General features: G+C 37.9%; 1 protein-coding gene across 3 annotated transcripts in view; it reads left to right on the top strand.

The window, feature by feature from the left end:
* LOC101738114 (mucin-2) overlaps positions 1–20,573 on the top strand; it is a 50,223-nt gene extending 29,650 nt beyond the window's left edge. For 2 of the 3 annotated variants that reach the window (XM_021346225.3, XM_004923549.5), the window contains exons 2-14: positions 6,378–6,475; positions 7,773–7,921; positions 8,481–8,610; positions 9,189–9,302; positions 9,419–9,470; positions 9,919–10,076; positions 10,261–10,358; positions 11,011–11,165; positions 11,695–11,819; positions 12,930–13,027; positions 17,546–17,740; positions 18,502–18,714; positions 19,226–20,573. In XM_021346225.3, the coding sequence (XP_021201900.1) occupies positions 6,391–6,475; positions 7,773–7,921; positions 8,481–8,610; positions 9,189–9,302; positions 9,419–9,470; positions 9,919–10,076; positions 10,261–10,358; positions 11,011–11,165; positions 11,695–11,819; positions 12,930–13,027; positions 17,546–17,740; positions 18,502–18,714; positions 19,226–19,375 (1,722 nt within the window). In that variant the 5' untranslated portion in view covers positions 6,378–6,390 and the 3' untranslated portion in view covers positions 19,376–20,573. The remainder of the gene's footprint in view (positions 1–6,377; positions 6,476–7,772; positions 7,922–8,480; positions 8,611–9,188; positions 9,303–9,418; positions 9,471–9,918; positions 10,077–10,260; positions 10,359–11,010; positions 11,166–11,694; positions 11,820–12,929; positions 13,028–17,545; positions 17,741–18,501; positions 18,715–19,225) is intronic. The other variant, XM_012697872.4, reaches the window with a different exon arrangement.
* Positions 20,574–21,748: the final 1,175 nt, after the last annotated feature.

Raw genomic sequence — 21,748 nt, 5'->3', positions numbered from 1 at the left:
GTAAGTGACATAGTCACTACACAAGGGGGTCGCGGGTTCGAATCCCGCCAAGGGAAGATATTTGTATGATAAATATAAATGTCTTTTCCAGGGTTATGGATGTATATTAAATATATGTATGTGTATAATAATAATCTTACATTTATTTCCGTTATCTGGTACCTGTAACACAAGTTCTTTACGAACTTATCACGGGACCAGTTAACGTGGCGTGATTGTTAGTAAATATTTATTATTATTATTTATTACTATTATTACTATAATTTTATCAAGGTTCATTTGTTAGCTATGGAATTATATTATACTTACTACCCACGGCCCACTGAGTTTCTCGCCGGATCCTCTCAGTAGGTCGCGATTCCGATTCGTTGGTAGATTCTGCGAAGCACTGCTCTTACTAGGGCTAGTGTTAGCAAATTCTCTCAGGTTGAGCCCGTGAGTTCACCTACTCGTCCGGGCGTAGCAGGAATAAGGGCCTCTTAGGCTACCAGTGAATTGGTAGAGGAAAAAAACTACTACCTAAGAAAGTAGTTTTAATTATAATATATTTATGACCGATCCATCTCTTTACTATTCGGAAGGGTGTTTTGTGAGCTCCTACACATCATCCTGTCCACCATCAGCCGCGTAGCAGGAATGCGAACTGAAGAAAATAAGGATAGTCTTTATTAAAATTAAATTGACTTTATTTTATTTATTTACCGCATACATGGGCAAAGGAGCTCACAGCTCATCTGGTGCAAAATAAACAAAAGCCCATCGACATGAAAAAAAGAATACACAATTAATTTACATAGCTTAGAATTTTGAATTAACATAGCCTCCGATATCAATCCGTTAATTCAACAATCGCAGTCAGTAGAAAATAAGCTTTAAAAAAAATATATGAGGGTCGATTTTTTCGTACCAGACATTGCCGCGCTCACGGGTCGATTTCTCCTACACAACCCGCAGATCTGACGACCTGCCATATATACTACATAAGTAGACCACTCAGTAAAGAGCACATCTGAAGGCGCGTCATGATAGACCAGTGTGACGCGCACTGGCTTCCCCCGAGACGACTGACCCCAATTAAACTAACTCACTCTCTGTATATATACGCAAATATTGAAAAATGTTATTACCGCGATTCAGAATCTTCGTAAAAATGTCGAAAATTGCTAAAGGATTTTGGTTTTTTTTTTTTTTTTTTTCCTACCTATGCTGATAGCCTTGAGAGGCTATTTCAGCTTCACCCTAACGTGTGTAGGTGAGCTCACGGGGCTCAAACCGGAGAGTTGCTAACACTGACCCTAGCAAGAGCAGTGCTTCGCAGAATCTACCACCGGATCGGAAACGCGACCCACTGAGAAGATCCGGCGAGAAACTCAGTGGGATGTGTCTATAGGATTTGTACAAATAGGAACTTGTTTTGACATAGTTTTTGTAAAATACATATAAATAAATTAATGTAATTACAATATCTTAACCTCTCTTTAATAGCAAGCCGAACTAAGCAGTCCGTTAATGTTTTTGTTTAATATTAGTGATCCTAATCAAGATACTAATTTTTGTTACACTATTTTTAATTCAAATTTATTAAAATTTATTTTCTATTTTTTAGTTGGATTTTATATAAAAGCGTATTTTGTTAGTTTTTTTAAACTACATATTATTACTTACTTTTCATTTTTTTAGTTGAATTTCAATTTTTTCAATTTTTTTCTTAAAGTCGAATTATCATCGATCCTTAATAAGTATACCAAATTTCGAGTTAATCCGACGTTTTTAAGGGGGTCAAAATCATGTTCAAATATTCCGTTACAAACATACATACGTCTGGAGCTAATAAAAGCGTAATAATAAAAAGAGAGGGTCGACTTTTTCATACCAGACATTGTCGAACTCGATGGTCCATTTCTCCTACGCCCCGCAGATCTGACGACCTGCCATATATACTACATACGTAGACCACTCACTGAAGAGCACATCTGAATGCGCGCCATGATAGACCAGTGTGACGCGCACTGGCTTCCCCCGAGACGACTGACCCTCGACAAAACTAACTCACTCTCTGTATATATACGCAAATATTCAAAAATGTCATTACCGCGATTCAGCACTTTAGTAAATAACTCATCAAATTATTTAGTGTTCTTTAAATATTTTTACATCTACAAATAGTTCATTAAATTATCTGTTTAATTGAAATCTCATATACGGTTTTTGTGTGATAATTAATGAAAAATATGCTATCGAAAGTTTAAAAACATCTCCCAGTCGTTGTGTTCTACTATCGAAAGTTTAAAAGCATCTCACAGTACTTGTGAATCTTGTGATTGACAACAGTCGATTCTACCCTATTTTTTATATATTTCTTCGAATTGTATTGTTATGAAGATGGAAGATATTTGTGAAGCCTATAGTCCAAGATAAATTAGTTGATGACTGTTTAAGAAAAATCATATCAATGTTGAATAAATAACATTATTTAAAGAAAAAAGAAATTATGGAGAGATTATATTTTTACTAGATAATTTTAGCCTTGTGTAGAATAAAAACGTGATAGAAATAAATTGAATAGAGTGTGTAAGTTTTTTCATATTTACTGGGTGTTATTTTATGTTTTATTTAGATTTAATGGTAGCTATCTACAAAACTGGAACCCCGGCAAAGCTTCACTCCATACGAATACACTGAACAATTAATCCATTAGGCCATTGATGCTTCGACTTAATTGTTTAACATTTCATCACCTAGTTTCAATAGATTGATTTAAAAATTATACCATAGTATAAATACTTCTGTTGCTGTCAAAAAGACATTGTCGCCTTTAAAACTACTTAATCAACTTCGAAAACCTTGACATAAATATAAGCAAAACCAAATATGGCGCGTAAGGGCGACAGCTGTTCAAACGTCACAGATTTTGTTCTTTTTTTTTTTAATTTACGCATTAAATGACAAAGGAATCAAATTTTTTATTTAAAAATTCTTCAAAAAGTGTTTTCCATTTCTTAAGTAAGACACGCAACTATTTGAGTAAATAAACCTCTCGTGGATGTACAATTTCAAGAAACGACCAGTGCTCAGTCCGCGTCCCTCTGGACCATTAACTGTATACAGACTTTTTACTAAAACTATACATGTGATTGTTCGCATGTTTGACAATTGACTATTGCGCAGTTTAATTATAACATAGGTATTAGGTATAGATAGACCTGTACGGGCGTGTTATACGCGCGCATGTTTAACTTTTTTAATCTATTCTATACTAATATTATAAAGCTGAAGAGTTTGTTTGTTTGAACGTGTTAATCTCAGGAATTAATGGTCAGATTTGAAAAATTCTTTCAGTGTTAGATAGCCCATTTATCGAGAAAGGCTTATAGGCTATAACATCACGCTAAGACCAATACAAGCGGAGCACCAATAAAGAATGTTTCAAAAGCGGGTTTTTTTTCTCTTTTGAGAGCTTCCGCTGCGTGCGCTGCGTAAACGGTTAAAGTTTCGCTAAAATAATGTATGAAAAAATTGTTCCCCTTTAAAAGATCTAAAAAAAAGTCCGGAACAGCATATGTCTATATGTTAAGATTGGCTCACTATAACGTTTTTTATGTCATAATTTTTTACATAGATAAAAAAATATTCGAATTGATAATTTCCTCTTTTGAAGTCGGTTAAAAAGCGTGATTTTGGTACCTTAAATGGCTCCCTAACATTCTATTATTCAAAAATATTTTCACTTTCTACGTAAATGAAGAGGCGGATAGTATTTAGCGTTATGCCAAAGTAACTATTCCACGCGGGCGAAGTCGCGGGCAAAAGCTAGTAAGTTAATAACATTGATAAATAACTGTTTATTAATTATTTTGCTGTGAATTTCACACGGACATTTTTTTTTCAATAATCCTTTGAAGTTTTCTGCAAAATATATGAAATTAAGCTCAACACTAAAAGGGTTAATATACATTGTACATACTTGTTAATGAATAGCATGTGATAATGACATTTATAAAAACGACGCGACGTCAGGGATGTGAAAGGAAAGGATTCCATTAGTAGCTTCGCCTTGAGTAAGATACAATGAGGACTCACAGTGTTGTAATATAAGCAGTAGTGCAATGTTAATAGAGTATTTTTTCGGTTCTCGCGGACTCCGAACACAATTAAAACGTCTTTTACCGTTTTTGATATGTTCATTATACGAAAAATTATTATTGATAACTTGGACAAAGTGATTGTGACGGGCAAAGTAAAAGGAAAGAGACCCCGCGGCCGATTACCTAGCTGTTGGTGTGATCAAATAACCACCCTAACTGGTCTGCCAGTCGAAACCGCCATTCGAGAAGCTGAGGACCGGACGAGGTCGAAACAGCTCACGAGACAGGCCACGGTCAAGTTTCAGAGACACGACCTTCAGCAATGAAGAAAGCGACGAAGAAGAAGAAGACGAAAAATCGGTGCTTAGCTAACGCATGCGCATAGCGTCCGTGTGTTATGAATATGAAAACTCATGCCAAATAAAACTTGCAAACTTCAAGATAGGCTGTTGGTTCTATATATGTGAAATAAAAAAAATTACCGAAAATTAGGAGATACTTAACACATAAAATAAAATCTTAGTCGTCCTTGACCGCAAAAACTGTATTTTTCCTCCCCTTCCTAATCGTTGGTAGCTTATGAGGCTTCTTCGCGTGCACCGATTAATGACGTCACGAGCTCAACCTGATAGAATTACCAACGTTGATCATGAAGCAGTAATGCATTTCGATTGAAGGATCGGACATGCCGTTGTACTGTAATAATGGAGACATGAGGACTCATATCTCAAGGTCGGGTGGCGGCATTTACGTTGTTGATATCTATTAGTTTTAACAATTACTTAACATCAGGTGTAACTATACTGAGACCTTAGAACTTATATCTCAAGGTGGGTGGCGCTTTTACGCTGTTCAATTACTGTACTAAAGTGGCACGATAATAAAATTGTACGCTACAAAAATACATACATCTTGGATCCTACATATTTTCTATAAGTATCTAATACTGCTGGTAGGACCTCTTATGAGTCCACACGGGTAGGTACCACCGCCCTGCCTATTTCTGCCGTGAAGCAGTAATGCGTTTCGGTTTGAAGGTTGGGGCAGCCGTTGTAACTATACTTGAGACCTTAGAACTTATATCTCAAGGTGGGTGGCGCATTTACGTTGTAGATGTCTATGGGCTCCAGTAACCACTTAACACCAGGTGGGTTGTTAGCTCGTCCACCCATCTTAGCAATAAATAATAAATAAAAAATGTGGACCGTGAGCTCGTCCACCTATTTAAGGATTCGTACTTTTTTTTTGTTTTACATTTACCAAATATCAAAATTTCACTATTCCAAAATACATTACAGCACTATTATATATTTATACATGTATGTATAATAAAATAACTAATTACGGTTCGTAATTTTATTCTAAGATATATAACGCAATTGTAGATATTGACATTTGAAAGTCGCACAGCTATCTTGATCGTTCATAAAATTATTTCATTATTCGACCGAATTATTTATAATAAGTTTTCGTTGAATAAGCAATCCCAATATTTTAAAGGCGTATCAATTTTATTATTTGTATAAATGAATTGAACCGAAACTTACCGACTGTGAGTAATATGAACTGTGTCACAAAAGCTCGGCCTACGCACTCGGGCACCGGATTGAGTTTCCCTACCAAATACGGATATAATCTTGTATCGATGGTGTCTGTACCTGGTATATATTATATACTATAGTGGCTGTTACATTATATTTAGTGTCACATCGGGAACGAACGGTGTGCCTACTCTATCATTAATAGCGCTCGATTAGATTGTTCCAAGTTGAATGAATGAATGTAAACAAAAGCATATTTTAAATTATATAATGTTATCAAATACTCCAGAAGGAATGAACAATAAAAGACTTAATTGTTTTTTCTGTAATATAATAAAAAAACAACATTTAAAACTCTTAATCTGTTTTTAAATTAATATTTTAAACAGTATCCGACCATGCAATACAAAACTGAACTACTCTCCTCATTGAATGACAGACAGATGACAGATGACAATGAATACGTCTAAGTTTTTTTTTAAGCTAAAGAGTTTTAAAGGTCTTATATACTAAAGGTTTTTTCTTTAATGAAACAAAAAAATACTTGATAATAATACTGGCCGGTACAAAACGTCAGGTGATATAGCAAAGGGATCATAGGCTGTGGAGCTGGTTTTAATCGTGTGCGAGTACTCGCCTACTCGCCTACTCGTTACAAACTTTTAAATATTTTAATCGCAGCTTAGAACAATCTTGGCGAATACTGTTGTTGTTACGTCATAAACAAAATATCTCTTTTCTCTTGTTACAGATAATCTTGCAAGATGGCCACCAAATCGTACAGCAAACACAAAGAATACAAGGAGTTCTCATCAAGCGGCACCGTCCCGTACACCGGAGAACAATTGGGTATAAATATTTCCTGTCCACATTGATTTTTATTATTATTATTTTTATTATTTATATTATTTTTTAACTATGAATGTGGAAGGATTCAGAGGAAGAGGTAGACCTAAGAAGAAATGGATGGATTGTGTGAAAGACGATATGGGTAGGAGGGGAGTGAGCGAAGAAATGGTATATGATAGAAGAGTATGGAAGGAGAAAACATGTTGCGCCGACCCCAGGTGACTGGGAGAAGGGCAGGATAATGATTGATTTTTTCCTTTTTGAAGTGAAACTTCTTTAGGCGCGTTGAGAGTAAAATTTAACTCGCGACAGATTCGTTACGGCTAGAGAGAAAAGACACAATTTAGGAAAAAGATATAATTTAGGTCTCGCGAACTACTCGACTGTGGAGAGAGGAAAAGGACAGAGCGAGCAAATGAATTTCTCTTATACACAGCATTCCCTGTTACAAGAGACATTTGATTTAAGGATGAAAAATGAAGAAAACCGCAATACTACACACCGCAAAAGAAGTTTCACTTCTTTCACGTGAACCAAGTTGCACGCGCACCTTTTTATGAAATAGGCATTAATGGTGGCCTGACGGCGTTTCCAATTTAACCAGAACAGGTGGGAGAGCAAAGGCTCAGGCATGAGAGGTGGGATTTGCTAACAGCTGCCCGAGCGCCTCCAAATAAGACCTGATAACTCAAGAGCAGCTGCTTTGCGAATGAATCTAGTACTGGCTCGAATTTTTCCTATACCATCGTATACGTAAGAGCAACGCGGTTGCCATGGTAACCCTTGCTATAGAACTCTCAATACGTTGACAAGTGAGGGGCACCATAGAAGTGACACAAGCAACTCTTTATGGCGCCAAAATGCAATGTTTTTCATTTTTTCTGAATGACATCTTTTCGCTAATATTACAGACCTTGTCTGCTTGTAATTTGAACTAAATAATTCTTATTTTAAAGTACAATTTTATTATATTCGGTAACTTAGGTCTCCCACGCGTGGATTGTAGATGAGGATCTGGTCATAGTAGTCCGCTGGATAAGCGGGTATGGTATTTGCAGCGAAGTCAGGGGAAAGCCCCAATACACCAGTTTTCAAATCCTGAAAATAGTTACTATTTTTTTTTCTAAAGAACTTATAGCATGTTCACGGATGAATAACACGGAGAGACAACGTCGTGTGATATATATCAAACTCGCAAACCATTAAATTTTCGTAATTACCATCCAATTGGGACGTGGATCATCTTCCAACTGCCGATAATGACGACAGAACTGCTAACAAGCATGTATTCCCGTAGATATGATTAAGTCCGAGCTACTCCCGAAAGGCAGTAAGCTGAACTCGCTCGGGCGCGGTGGGGCTGGTACAAGGGAGTACCACTACGAGTACAAGGAGGAGACACTTCCTGCCGGAAAGTATGACAGGAAGGACTATAGGGCTGTTGAGGTAATAGCTGTTTTTTTTTGATACGCTTTTATTAGCTTCAGACGTATGTATGTTTGTAACGGAATCTTTGAACATGATTTTGACCCCCTTCAAAACGTCGGATTAACTCGAAATTTGGTATACTTATTAAGGATCGACGACAATTCAATATTAAAAAAAATAATTGAAAAAAAATATGTTGTAAAAATTGAAATTCAACTAAGAAATTAAAAATAAATAATAGTTTAAAAAAACTAACAAAATACGCTTCTATAGAAAATCCAACTAAAAAGTAGAAAATAAATTTTAATAATTTTGAATTAAAAACAGTGTAAGAATAAATGATTTTATTGTTAAAAAAAACGTAGATAAATATGAAAATGCTTGGAATTAAATAAAAATAACAATTTTGTTTTTCCATTGATGTGTAGGATGGATCCCCGTAGGATGGATTCCTTTTGTTTGTTTTAAATTTATTTTATACAAAAGTTTAAGTCGTTTATTTATCGATTGAGGCACTACGAAGTCTGCCGGGTCAGCTAGTTTACAATAAATCTCACGGGTCCAGTCCGATTTCCAGGAGTTCACCATCCCTCCGAAGACAGCCGAAAGCAGCACTTACTACTACCAGAAGGAGGAGCGGGAGCTCCCGGCCCCGACCTGTGGAACACGCACCTACAACTATGAGTCCAGCCTCAGCTCTACACCTGGTAAGCATTCTTAATGCCACCTCTAATAAACTGAGAGCTTATATTCAAGAAATAAAATATACATTATAACAATAAACCCTTTCATCATACGAATGTTTGCTCGACGTGGGAATCGAACCCACGACCCTTTGACTCATTAGTCACGGCCGCTAACCACTGCACCATCGAGCCAGTAGATCCTAAATAAAAAAGGATTGTGTGGTTTTATGAAACCACGGTAAAAGTGAAACTTTTTTTCACATTATAGACATTTAACTCTGACAAACAACATTTACATTAAACACTGACAAAAACAAAAGCACTGGCACAAATGAGTAATAGTCTGTACACTACACGGTCAGCTGCTGCGAACTATAGGCGCTACCGTATTGGCCTTGGTTGCCCTGACGAGCGCCTTTCACTTTATCCCTACTCCGCGGCCGACCGTCACGCGACTTGCAACACACAGACGAAAAAGTTTGAGACGATGTAATAAAAGTTGCACTTTAATAAAGTGTTGTAAGCCCTAAGTGGACTGAGAGCGCTTTTGGTAAGCAATAAGGTGTTTAATCCCACTATAAAATAACTTCGCCCTCTAGGCTATTCGAAGGTGAAGAGTTCGAAGACGACCAAAGACCTGACGCAAAACGTGGAAGAGCTGGACTCTCTTCTCGACGACCTGCAAAAGGATCAAGAGCGACAGCTATACAAGAGTGAGTGTGCACAAAACTATTTCACCAGTTTTACTATTGTGAGGCTCAAATGATGCCACTTGTTCTAAATAAGATCTGCCATTGTATCTGCTTATTTAGCTTAATCCTGATTCCAGGTGGGTACACTTCAGATACAGCCGAAAGCACATCATTTGACTACAGACGAGGGTGAGTTTTGATCAGTTACTTTTGATCAGTCCGCTCGTGGCCACATTAGCGACGATCACGATATGGAGGCTATAGTGTCGCTTCGCTTTTTCACAGTATCTTTCTGACGCTTCCTTTAGATTTACTATCGGTTCTATGTGTAGGTCGTCGATTGATGACGACAAAGTTGGTTGAATAAAGGGATAAAATAGCGAAAATCTCGAAAAAGATATTGCACACTCTTATTGTATACTCTTGCACGTTTGAAATACTGCATTGTTATTTTATTTATTTTAGTTATTTTAAAACAACAGGCCCATTACAATAAATAGTTACATCGCAGTAAAATTACTATCCAACGGAACATTAAAGGCAATAACGATATTACATCAATTGACCAAACTTTAGTTTATTTTCCATCCAAGGCCAAATTTGATTAAAACTGTGAAATTTAAATTATGATTACTAGAACCCCAGTGAAGCCTACTCCGTCAAGCGGATATTCGACCCTGAAGCGTGAAGAACGGCTGGAGAGCTCCTCATGGGGGTCGAGCCCCCCGCCCCCTGTCGCCTCAGTCCCCGCTCATTCCTCACTACGACAAGAAGTCTATAGAGAGGAAAAAACCGGTCAGTATGGTTCATTGGGCTTTGTGTAAGTAGACTATAGGTTAGGTATCTCAAGGGTGCGTAAGAAGGGACCCGCCAATCATTCATAAGGGTTAGCGATATGAGAATTGAGATGAATACCAACTTCCAAATAAAATTCTTTTGTTTCGTTTGCACGTGTTCGATCTTTAACGTTATTTTCCAGAGTCCCGTGTGATCCCGGCTCAAGTCCCAGCCGCTGTGCCGCAGCTAGTGCCGGCCCCGACCTGCACCCATTGCCACCAGCCGCCAGCCACTGGCACGGTGAGTTGTGAAAGACACTGACGATGCGTCATTACGGATCCTCCCGATCCATTAACGGTGCTTTTAGATACCTCAAGCACCGATCATCGACCTCTCCGAGTGTAAATTAACCTACAGACACAGCCGACTGAGTTTCTCGCCGGATCTTCTCAGTGGGTCGCGTTTCCGATCCGGTGGTAGATTCTGTGAAGTACTGCTCTTGCTAGGGCCAGTGTTAGTAACACTCCGGTTTAACCTCTGTGAGCTCTCCTACAGCGAGCGAGGCTGAAATAGCCTCTCAAGGCTATCAGCATAGGTAGGAAAAAAAAAGAAAAAAGGAGAAACAATAGTGAAAGTTTGGTAAGAAAGCAAAGTGGGAATTTAAAGCAATGCTTCCTTCTCTTTTTTCTTTTGTCTTTTTTCTCTTTGTTGTTCGACTTTTCTCTTTGTTCTTTTGGTGATTCCGATCCGGTGATAGACTCTGCGAAGCACTGCTCTTGCTAGGGCTACTTAGAGCCCCAAAAGCTCACCTACATGCTAGGGTAATGCTGACACAGCCTCTCAAGGTTATCAGCATAGATAGGAAAAACTGATGATGCTTCAATGAACAACAGCAACTAAGTTCGACAGTAGATAAGAGAAGAGCAACTTCTCACAAAGACCATGTCCACAGCTGTCGCGCAGCAGCACCCCCATGAACAAGGTGACGACTACAGTCAAGACCTACACGTACGAAGTCCCGGCCGACCAGGACCCGACCACCGTGCCCATACCGGTCGCCGCGGAGCACCACCACTCCTACGTCAGCTCCACGGACAACGTGCGAACGTGAGTTCAAATCTTGAGATCGCTTAAACAGATTCTTGAGTGAGAGATGTGAGACTTCTGTTGTTTCTGACTATGGGCGTAAACATTCTAAATTCAAATTAAGAATTGAAAACCGACTTCTAAAGAGGAGAGAGAGATGAAGGTTTTTTTATTTTTTATTGCTTAGATGGGTGGATGAGTTCACAGCCCACTTGATGTTAAGTGGTTACTGGAGTCCATAGACATCTACAACGTAAATGCACTACCCACCTTGAGATATAAGTTCCAAGGTCTCAGTATAGTTACAACGACTGCCCCACCCTTTGGTGGTAATTACTGGTGATAGGACGTCTTGTGAGCCCGCACGAGTAAGTATCACCATACTGCCTATTTCTGCCGTGAAGCAGTAATGCGTTTCGATTTGAAGGGTGGTGCAGCCGTTGTAAATGTCTATGGGCTCCAGTAACCACTTAACACTAGGTGGGCTGTAAGCTCGTCCACCCGTGTAAACAATAAAATAAAAAGGGTATATTTACTTGTTGTGTTGTAGTAGCGTCAACGCGGTACCGGCCACGTGCTCCCCCTGCCCCCCCTGCCCCCCCGCCGGCGGCTGCCAGTACTGCTCCCACTGCAACTCGCAGATACGCGAGTACAGGACGGTCACCACCACCGACGGTAAGCTCAACACTCAACACCCTGCCCGCGGGATGATTTTTGAGGGACTTCCAGGCACCGCGTATGAGGTATTTTTGAGGCAAGTCCAATCTTGCCTCAAAAATTGTTTATAGTGTGCCTGAGACATTATACCATCCTCATCGAACCCGTCGCTTGTGATGAAGGGCTCGACGAGCGAATTAACCCATAGACACAGCTCACTGAGTTTCTCGCCGGATCTTCTCAGTCGCGTTTCCGATCGGGTGGTAGATTCTGCGAAGCACTGCTCGTGCTTGGGCCAGTGTTAGCAACACTCCCGGTTTGAGCCCCGTGAGCTCACTTATACGTTAGGGAGAAGCTGAAATAACCTCTCAAGGCTATCAGCATAGGTAGAATAAAAAACAAAATGTGTGCAATTCACACGTGGTAGAAGTGAAACCTTCCAAAATTAAAATACAATTATCCTAAACGTCTTAAGTATATGTAAAATTTTGTCATTAGTAAATAATTGTAAGGTAGCGCCCTCTGTGAATTAATATTTTAATTTCACGTATAATCCTAAATTAAAATTCACTACAAGAGCTTTCATATACACGTTAGTATTAAAAAATCTCACAGATGGCGCTGTATTAAATAGTATGTATATTTCTGTCTCATTCTTTGTATTTGTGTCTCTTACCTGTCGTTTTTTCCGTTGCATCCGGTTTGAAATCACAACGATTCTAAAGAAGTTTTCACTTCAAAATTGGCCTCACAAAAGTCCGTTAATGAATACACCCATACCATAGTAGGTGATAGTCGCTCACGAAGCTTTGCAGTAAACATGTTAAGCGCGACTGATTTTAGTAAACTTATTGTTTTGGCTTAGATGGTGGAGTGATCGCCGGAGCCCATAGACATTGACAGCGTAATTGCCACCACCTACCTTGAGACATGAGTTATAAATGTCAGTTTTACAATACAACGATTGCCCCGCCCTGCATACCGGAACGCGGTACTGCTTCACGGCACAGGTACCTACTTGGGCTCAGAAGACGCTCAACCACCGATTAAAACGTGTTCCATAAAACATCTCCCCACAGCAAGGGTTTGTCTCGTGACACTGATGCCAAATTGTACCTTTCATTGCAGTAAGGGACCGCAGCGGTGACCGCATGGTGTACCCCGCCCCCGCCCCCGCCGAGACGAAGCTGCTCCCGGTCGACCCCCGCCCTGGACACGGCCCATATGTAAGTCGTTAGATGCTTTTTATGGAAAATTAAGCTACGGGCCCGCACATTACATCGCGAGGACAAACCGCCTGTATGATTGTTAACGAAACAACGTCGCGTCATACATTGATGGCTGTGATTGGCCAACGATGACGTCATATCGCACGAACCAATCACAAAACAGGAAACGCAATAGTGGCACCAATTGTCAAAATTTAAAAAATTATAACACGAAGAAAAAAGATGGACGCGCATTTCAATTCTATATTTCGACACTTGAAAGGCAAACATGACTAAGCGACAATAACTACCTTGTACATAAATGATAGGCAATAACCATATTCGATGCGCAAAAAATATATATTTCTAGGTCTATTAAAATAATTTCAATCCTACAGCTACTAGCTAGATTCTACTACAGCTAGATTCGTTAAAATAAATTTTGTTTTCATGTATTTCAACTTTAAATTAGTCTACTGTAAAGTTCACGCATTGTCTCTTAGTCACGTTTGCCTTTCAAGCGTCGATTTGTAAAATAATTAAAAATAATATAATGAGTATTTGAAGAAGTAACGCGTTTATTCATTTTCTTGGCCACCTCAAGATACATTTAAGAAATAGATACAACAATGATAGTTGTAGAGAATCCTTGTTATTTAGTTCTAATTAACACACTACACCTTTTACGAAAATTGCGCTGACGGAGAAATATGAAATGAATAAGAAAAGTTTGACAATAAATAAATAGCATATAATATAAGCAACAATGTTTACAGGCTGCGTAGAAATTGAGAATAAATTGAATACCGTAAAATGGGGCGATTAGGGACAAATTCCAACTTTATGAGCAATTTTAAGGTAGTTGTTGATGTATATAATGCTATATCAGGATCAAAATGATTGAGTCTTGGGGGCATCTTTGTTGTCTAATTTAAAATTATGCAACTAGCGTTCCAGTTTAAGCAAAAAATGCAAAAATAGGTGTAATCCCTATTTACCCGAAAATTGCGGTTAATTGGGACGAAATGAGAAATTTGCTAGGGTTGGCACTACTTTTGTTTTTATATATAGTTTTAATTTATTTATTTATTTAGTTGCACCAACAAAGTGATCATCAATAAAAAAAATTGAAAAACTGACAAAAGTACATGGCAGACATCACCTCAATTATAGGTGCAATCGACAGTGCTGATATTTTTATCTGGGTTAAGAGATTAGGTGTGTCGGTTATTCCATGGATTAATCAGATGAATACCCCCACTCTGAACAAATATTAAATATTTTATTATGTATTACTTAGACATTTTTGTCCACCTTGAGATTTCATTGATCTTGTTACATGTCTCTGCAAAATCGACTTACTTATATTAAATTGCTTATCTATTTCAACTAAAGACTTATTCCCAATTTCTCGTCGAATAAACTAGATTTTTACCAACAAATTTAAAAAATATTGTTATAACTACATAGACAACCCTACAAACCTGTACCTATTTATACTTAGGTCGTTTCTATTTCACGTATTCTCATCCCAATTGACCCCTTTTTCGTTGTTATTTGTACCTAAGACGTCCCCAATATCCCCAAAAACAACAGATTTTTACATGTATTTTTATTTAATCAAATACATTAAAACCAATAACAACTGAGACTTACCTTTAATATATATGCTGGTTCAAACACTAAATAACGTTTATAAATCATAGTCGTCTTCTATTATTATCAAATAAATAAAAGAGAGCAAAGTTTCTAGCACTAAAATAATTACCACCACAGGAAGTTAATTTGAAACGCGATTTTTTATAAGTTAGCAGCTATTATCATGCATATTCAGAGTTGTTTTGTGAACTTTCAACATTCTACTATTAAACTACAAAAAATGGAAGATTTTGCAACGAATATAAAACATAAATTGAGCGTCGAAAGATTTTCCCGGTTTTTTCCCGATTCGCCTTTCAATCCCTAATCGCCCCATTTTACCGGTATTGTTTGTCTTTACTAACATAGGTACCGTAAAATGGGGCGATTAGGGACAAATTCCAACTTTATGAGCAATTTTAAGGTAGTTGTTGATGTATATAATGCTATATCAGGATCAAAATGATTGAGTCTTGGGGGCATCTTTGTTGTCTAATTTAAAATTATGCAACTAGCATTCCAGTTTAAGCAAAAAATGCAAAAATAGGTGTAATCCCTATTTACCCGAAAATTGCGGTTAATTGGGACGAAATGAGAAATTTGCTAGGGTTGGCACTACTTTTATTTTTATATATAGTTTTAATTAATTTATTTATTCAGTTGCACCAACAAAGTGATCATCAATAAAAAATATTTAAAAACTGACAAAAGTACATGGCAGACATCACCTCAATTATAGGTGCAATCGACAGTGCAGTAACAACAACATATATATATATATATATTTACACTTATATAGTGGGCTTTCTTAGAAACGGTTTATATTTCTCCGTTCTTGGTAAGTACTTAGGGGCTGATATTTCTATCTGGGTTAAGAGATTAGGTGTGTCGGTTATTCCATGGATTAATCAGATGAATACCCCCACTCTGAACAAATATTAAATATTTTATTATGTATTACTTAGACATTTTTGTCCACCTTGAGATTTCATTGATCTTGTTACATGTCTCTGCAAAATCGACTTACTTATATTGAATTGCTTATTTATTTCAACTAAAGACTTATTCCCAATTTCGCTTCGATAAACCAGATTTTTACCAACAAATTAAAAAAATATTGTTATAACTACATAGACAACCCTACAAACCTATACCTATTTATACTTAGGTCGTTTCCATTTCACGTATTCTCATCCCAATTGACCCCTTTTTCGTTGTTATTTGTACCTAAGACGTCCCCAATATCCCCAAAAACAACAGATTTTACATGTATTTTTATTTAATCAAATACATTAAAACCAATAACAACTGAGACTTACCTTTAATATATATGCTGGTTCAAACACTAAATAACGTTTATAAATCATAGTCGTCTTCTATTATTATCAAATAACTAAAAGAGAGCAAAGTTTCTAGCACTAAAATAATTACCACCACAGGAAGTTAATTTGAAACGCGATTTTTTATAAGTTAGCAGCTATTATCATGCATATTCAGAGTTGTTTTGTGAACTATCAACATTCTACTATTAAACTACAAAAAAATGGAAGATTTTGCAACGAATATAAAACTTATATTGAGCGTCGAAAGATTTTTCCGGTTTTTTCCCGATTCGCCTTTCAATCCCTAATCGCCCCATTTTACCGGTATATCTAAAGTGTAGTCTTGGCGAAATCTGTGATTATAGAAGTATATTATTTTTTTTTAAGAGATTTTATGACCTGGTAACTAAGACCTTTAAGTCATGTCTTATTTTACTTTATATTCTTAATTTTATGAAAAATGATAATATAGAGTGAAATGAAATGAAGATGATTAATTTGAGACATTAATCAACTGGGATGAAATTTAATGAAATGAGATGATATGGGATGAAATATAATCGCAGTAAAATGGTGGTCATTTACTGAGATTTTTTCAGTGGACTTTTTGGAGGAACCCGAGAAGTTACGTCCAGCAGCTTTGTTTCATTTTCCCACATTTGTGCACTTTCACAGATATTAAACAGTTAATAAACCACCATTGTTACACATTTAAACCTGAAGAAACACTAAATAGACAAAATAAAACAAATCACACAACTTCACTCCTCGCGTTCCCGCCAAAAAGTCCGAAGTATATTATAATAGTCTTTGACTATAGAATAATAATATTGTACAAACCTATAACTTTAATTATTTATAGTCGAATTTTGACTCCTAGTCGACTACTAGTTTAATTACATATGCATCCAATTATGGAGAAACATACATTTGCATAGCTCCAGTTGGATTAAAGCATACATTTGGAATTTTTTTAAAATATTCAAAATCGGATAGTTAGTTTTGAAGTTCATCCCAGACCTTTTTTATCCTACCTAAGCTGATAGCCCTAGCGGCTATGTCAGCGTAACCCTAACTTTAGTAGGTGAGCTCACGGGGCTCAAACCTGACGATGTTGCTAACACGAACCCTAGCAAGAGTCGTGCTTCGCAGAATCTACCACCGGATCGGAAACGCGACCCACTGAGAAGATCCGGCGAGAAACTCAGTGGGCTGTGTCTGAGAGTTAATTTACTCGTCGAGCCCTTCGTCGCAAGCGACGGGTTCGACGAGAACGGTGACCGGTGCTTGAAGTACCTAAAAGCACCGTTAGTGGATCGGGAGGATCCGAGATGACATCCCAGACCAAGATCGTGACGCGTGTATTAAGTTCAATAAATAAAATAATGTATTATCATAAGCATAATATATTAGATGATATAATAAGCATAATATATTATTCAGATTATACAATTGAATTTTAGCAAAACATTACGACAATATGTCTGAAAATGACGGTGTGGAGATTTAAAAAAATGGCCTTTAGCTATTTCTAATGCTCTGGATTTTCATGAAGGCATTATTCCCTCTGTCGCAGGGTCCATCGGGCTACAAATACAGCGAGACGACGTACTCCTCGCACAACGCGACGCAGCGCTTCCCCGCCTCCCCCTCGCCGGGCCCCTTCCCCCGCGGCTCCACCCGCTCCCCCTCCCCGCTGCCCCCCTCGCCCCCGCACGACCAGCAGACGCCCAAGAAACTGGACGATCTACTCGCCGACTTCCCTGAAGCTGTAAGTGGTTATTAAGCTAAGTTATTCAACTATGTTTATATTTTTACTGGTGGCAGGATCTCTTGTGAGCCCGCACTGACCAAAATCAGAGTTGAGTTTCGTTAATTTTTTTGTTTATTTCTCAGATAGATTTGAAGTCGTCGTGGCCTAAAGATGTCCGGTGCATTCGTGTCGAGCGATGCACCGGTGATCGAATCCCGCAGCTAATTTTTCTGATGAAATACGTACTCAACAAATGTTCACGATTGACTTCCACGGTGAAGGAATAACATCGTGTAATAAAAATCATACTCGCAAAATTATAATTTGCGTAATTACTGGTGGTAGGACCTCTTGTGAGTCCGCACGGGTAGGTACCGCCGCCCTACCTATTTCTGCCGTGAAGCAGTAATGCGTTTCGGTTTGAAGGGTGGGACAGCCGTTGTAAATATTCTGAGACCTTAGAACTTATATCTCAAGGTGGGTGGCGCATTTACGTTGTAGATGTCTATGGGCTGTATAAACAAGTTTGTTGAGTTAAATTTAAATTCCCAGAAAACTAAACCGACTAAAAAGGGGAAGGTACTCACAAATGATTGCTTGATATATTTTGTGGTCTTCTGTCCCCGGGGCACTGTTCTGGATGCTGGAGTTTAAGACACACGGACACACACACAAGTTGAATAGCAAAGTTTTGCGAAAACCAGTATTTTTGAATTAAATAGCCTTTTTTAGATAATGCGCGCGCGGTGCGAAAAACTTTTACTATTCCTTTATTCCAGCGCTTCCCAACCCAGCCGGATGGCGTGGTCCGTCGTAAAACGGAAGTGACGCACGAGAGCTCCACCCAGTCCCGGGACGCGCCCAGCAACAAGTCGACCCTAATCGCCGGCACCAAGAACGTGGCCGGGCCCGCCGTGTACTACCCCCCGGGACACACGCCCTTCGCCAAGAAGGACGCGCCCTTAGTGACGTCAGCCGGATACCAGTCTAGCGTGAGTAGCTTCTTAGTAGCTTAACAATAACAGCGGTTCTAAAATTTTAAATCCATTTTTTTTTATCATTGACTATGTCAATGTTCATGTCAATGACACTTTTTACCGTCGCTTGCGACGAACGGTTCGACGAGTAAACTAACCCACAGACAGTTCACGGAGTTTCCGATCCAATGGTAGATTCTGCGCAGCACGGCTCTTGCTAGGGTTAATTTTAGCAACGTCGTCAGGTTTGAGCCATGTGAGCTCACCTACTCAATCTGTGAATCTAATATGATCCCTCGAGATTACTAGAATATGTAGGGAAAAAAGACCACTTTTATCATATGGGCTACGTGTCGTTTCGTTAAACAAAAAAAAAATACAATCATTATGTAAACAATATAGTATTAAGTATGGGCTTAAATGTATGGGCTTAGATCCCCTTGCCTTTCCTAATAAGGAAAAATTGTACCAAAAAAAAATATCTGTGGGCTGCCCGACAGTAATATTTGAGAGGCGCATGTTGCAGGCGATGCAGGGCGGCGGCGCGTACGCTTCCGGCCGCGGCATGTACGAGTACGAGTCCGGCTCGCGCATGAAAGAGAAGCACTCCGAGAAGAAGACCGCCGTCCCGATCTGTCTGCCGCTGTGCTGCGCCATGCCTTGTGTTATCATGTAGATCACCGTATTTACGCGGAAGTGCATTGAAATGTAAACGCTATGTTTTATTTTTTACACTCTAACGTTAACGTTTACTAGAAAATTCCCACAATACAATCCCAATAAATGATCGGACATTATGGAATCAAAACAATAATAAAAAAATGTTTGTCAATTGAATGGATGTTTACCAAGTGAACTGATGAAATTGAATTTTATCGGCTGGCCCGTAGTAACTAATATATTAATCTGTGGCTTTGCCGTTACCCTTGCAATTCTGTCTTCTAGTAGCGTGAATCAGTATCGTATTTTCTATTGAATTATAAAAAATGTCACAATCTATATAACATCTAAGTGGTTGTATTGTGATTTTACATTTTGCATCTGATAAATCACAGTAATGAAAATTAAATTAAAAATATATTGTGTATATAATATGGAGCTCTTAATTTCTTTTATTAATTTTAAAATTTGTTAATCTGCCTTCATTCGAGTTTTCGATATAACAAACGTTATAAAAATAAAACCACCTTTACATTTCATTGCATTTATTTAATACTAGAGTAACTCTCAAACAGTAACTGTAAAAGTCAAGTGTTTGGTACCTATTGCATAATACTTGCAGCGCTAGATATCATGCTGTCAGTATCACTTGTCAAACTTGAAAGATGTCAACTTGACGTTAAACACAACATTTTTTATTTATTACCTACCTACCTATAAACTTTAAAGCAATGCAATGCTATTCTCAATCGAAAATTACTTCTTTACACTGAGTTAAAGTAAATAAAAATATGTAAAAAGTTCAAAATAAAACGCATAAAGAATCCCATTGTAAAGTTTGGTAGTAAAATTTACTCTAGGCACATAGGTACATGTTGAAATAAGGGACATTTCTTCTATGAATTTAGTTACCTACTTATTATTTGCAATTAATCCGAGAACAATTAAATTTTTATTGATTTGTTATTTAAAATGTGAAATTTAATATACTTATTATAAAAAATCAAATGGCATAGTTTTTAATGTAAGAATATAATTGAAAGAAAGTGTAGACTTAAGTATACTATGTAACAGAACTTGAATCTCCAGATATTTTAATCAATTTTATTGTTGTGAAACTAATAAGTGCCATCGATGGAATTTTTAAGTTACGAAATTGTGTATAAATAGACTATTTATATGTAATTTTTTATCAATAAAATTTATTAACTGAATTTTTTTTTGTCAGTTGAGAATAAGTTACTATTAGGATTAAAAGTGAATCTAAAGTATTTTTTATTGATGCCCTCAAGGAGGCAAGTATATCTTGGTATACCTGTGACCAGGGTCATCTGCTTCCCCTTTACAGACACTTCCGGAGCCAAACCCTCAAGTTAACATTATATTCTGATTTGACTAAAACCTTGGTGCAGTAGTTAGCACCCTTGTTGGGCCGAGGGTCGTGGGTTCGATTCCTACATCAGGCAAACTGAGTGATAAGCAGATTAGTTTGCTCTCTAGGTTTTATTATTTCTATGTTTAAAATTATTTAGGTTGGTATCTACCTACCCTACCCGTGAAACGGGGAATCCTAAATTGGGTCGACCAGATCACTGAGCATGCTTGTTCTCAATTATTATATTCAAGTACTTTGGAGCACACGATTCTGTAATGAACTCGGTCAAGACTTGAGAAACAATAAATATAAAAAATAACATCATTCACATTGTTTCTCTACACAATTTTTTTATAAAATTGTTTGTGAAATCCCCACCTTATCTGAAGAAAACTACTAAACCAAATCTCATACTGAAATTCTTACAAGGCAGATGGTTAAATATCGTTTATTGCTTTTAGCCAGTTTATTGCATTATTGTCTTTCCTTATTGACACAGGTTCGCAGCATGGTAACTTTGGCCTCCGGAATCACAGAAATGATATCCCTGGATTCGGGACAACTGATCACTTGTTTAACCACTGTTCTACCTTTCAAACGAGACATAACTTCTTCGCGGTTGAAATAAGCAACAAAAACTTGTTAGCTAACCGTACGTCCCACAATGTGTACCTTTATCAAAAAATTCTGAAGAAATTCGCATAGCATCGGTTCCTACGCCTAGCACTACTGGACTTGGTGCTCTATAAGGCTTGAGCTGTTCACGACATGAAGGTATGCACGTGTCTTTTAGGTGCTATTTCTTCCTACCTATTCGCTGGTAGTCTGAGGCTATTCCAGCTACTCTCGTACGGGTAAGTGCTAATTTGCTAACATTAACCCTAGCAAGAGCAGCGCTTCGCAGAATTTACCACTGGATCGGAATCGGGACCCGCTGAGGAGATCCGACGAGAAACTCAGTGAGTTGTATGTATGGGTTATATTTCAGAAATTATTTAGAACAGACAAGGATGT

The sequence above is a fragment of the Bombyx mori genome, chromosome 27 (assembly GCF_030269925.1).
Source record: "Bombyx mori chromosome 27, ASM3026992v2".
In the NCBI taxonomy this organism is placed as follows: Eukaryota; Metazoa; Arthropoda; class Insecta; order Lepidoptera; family Bombycidae; genus Bombyx; species Bombyx mori.
Note: the sequence above shows the minus strand (reverse complement) of the source record. Positions and strands in the feature narration are given on the sequence as shown.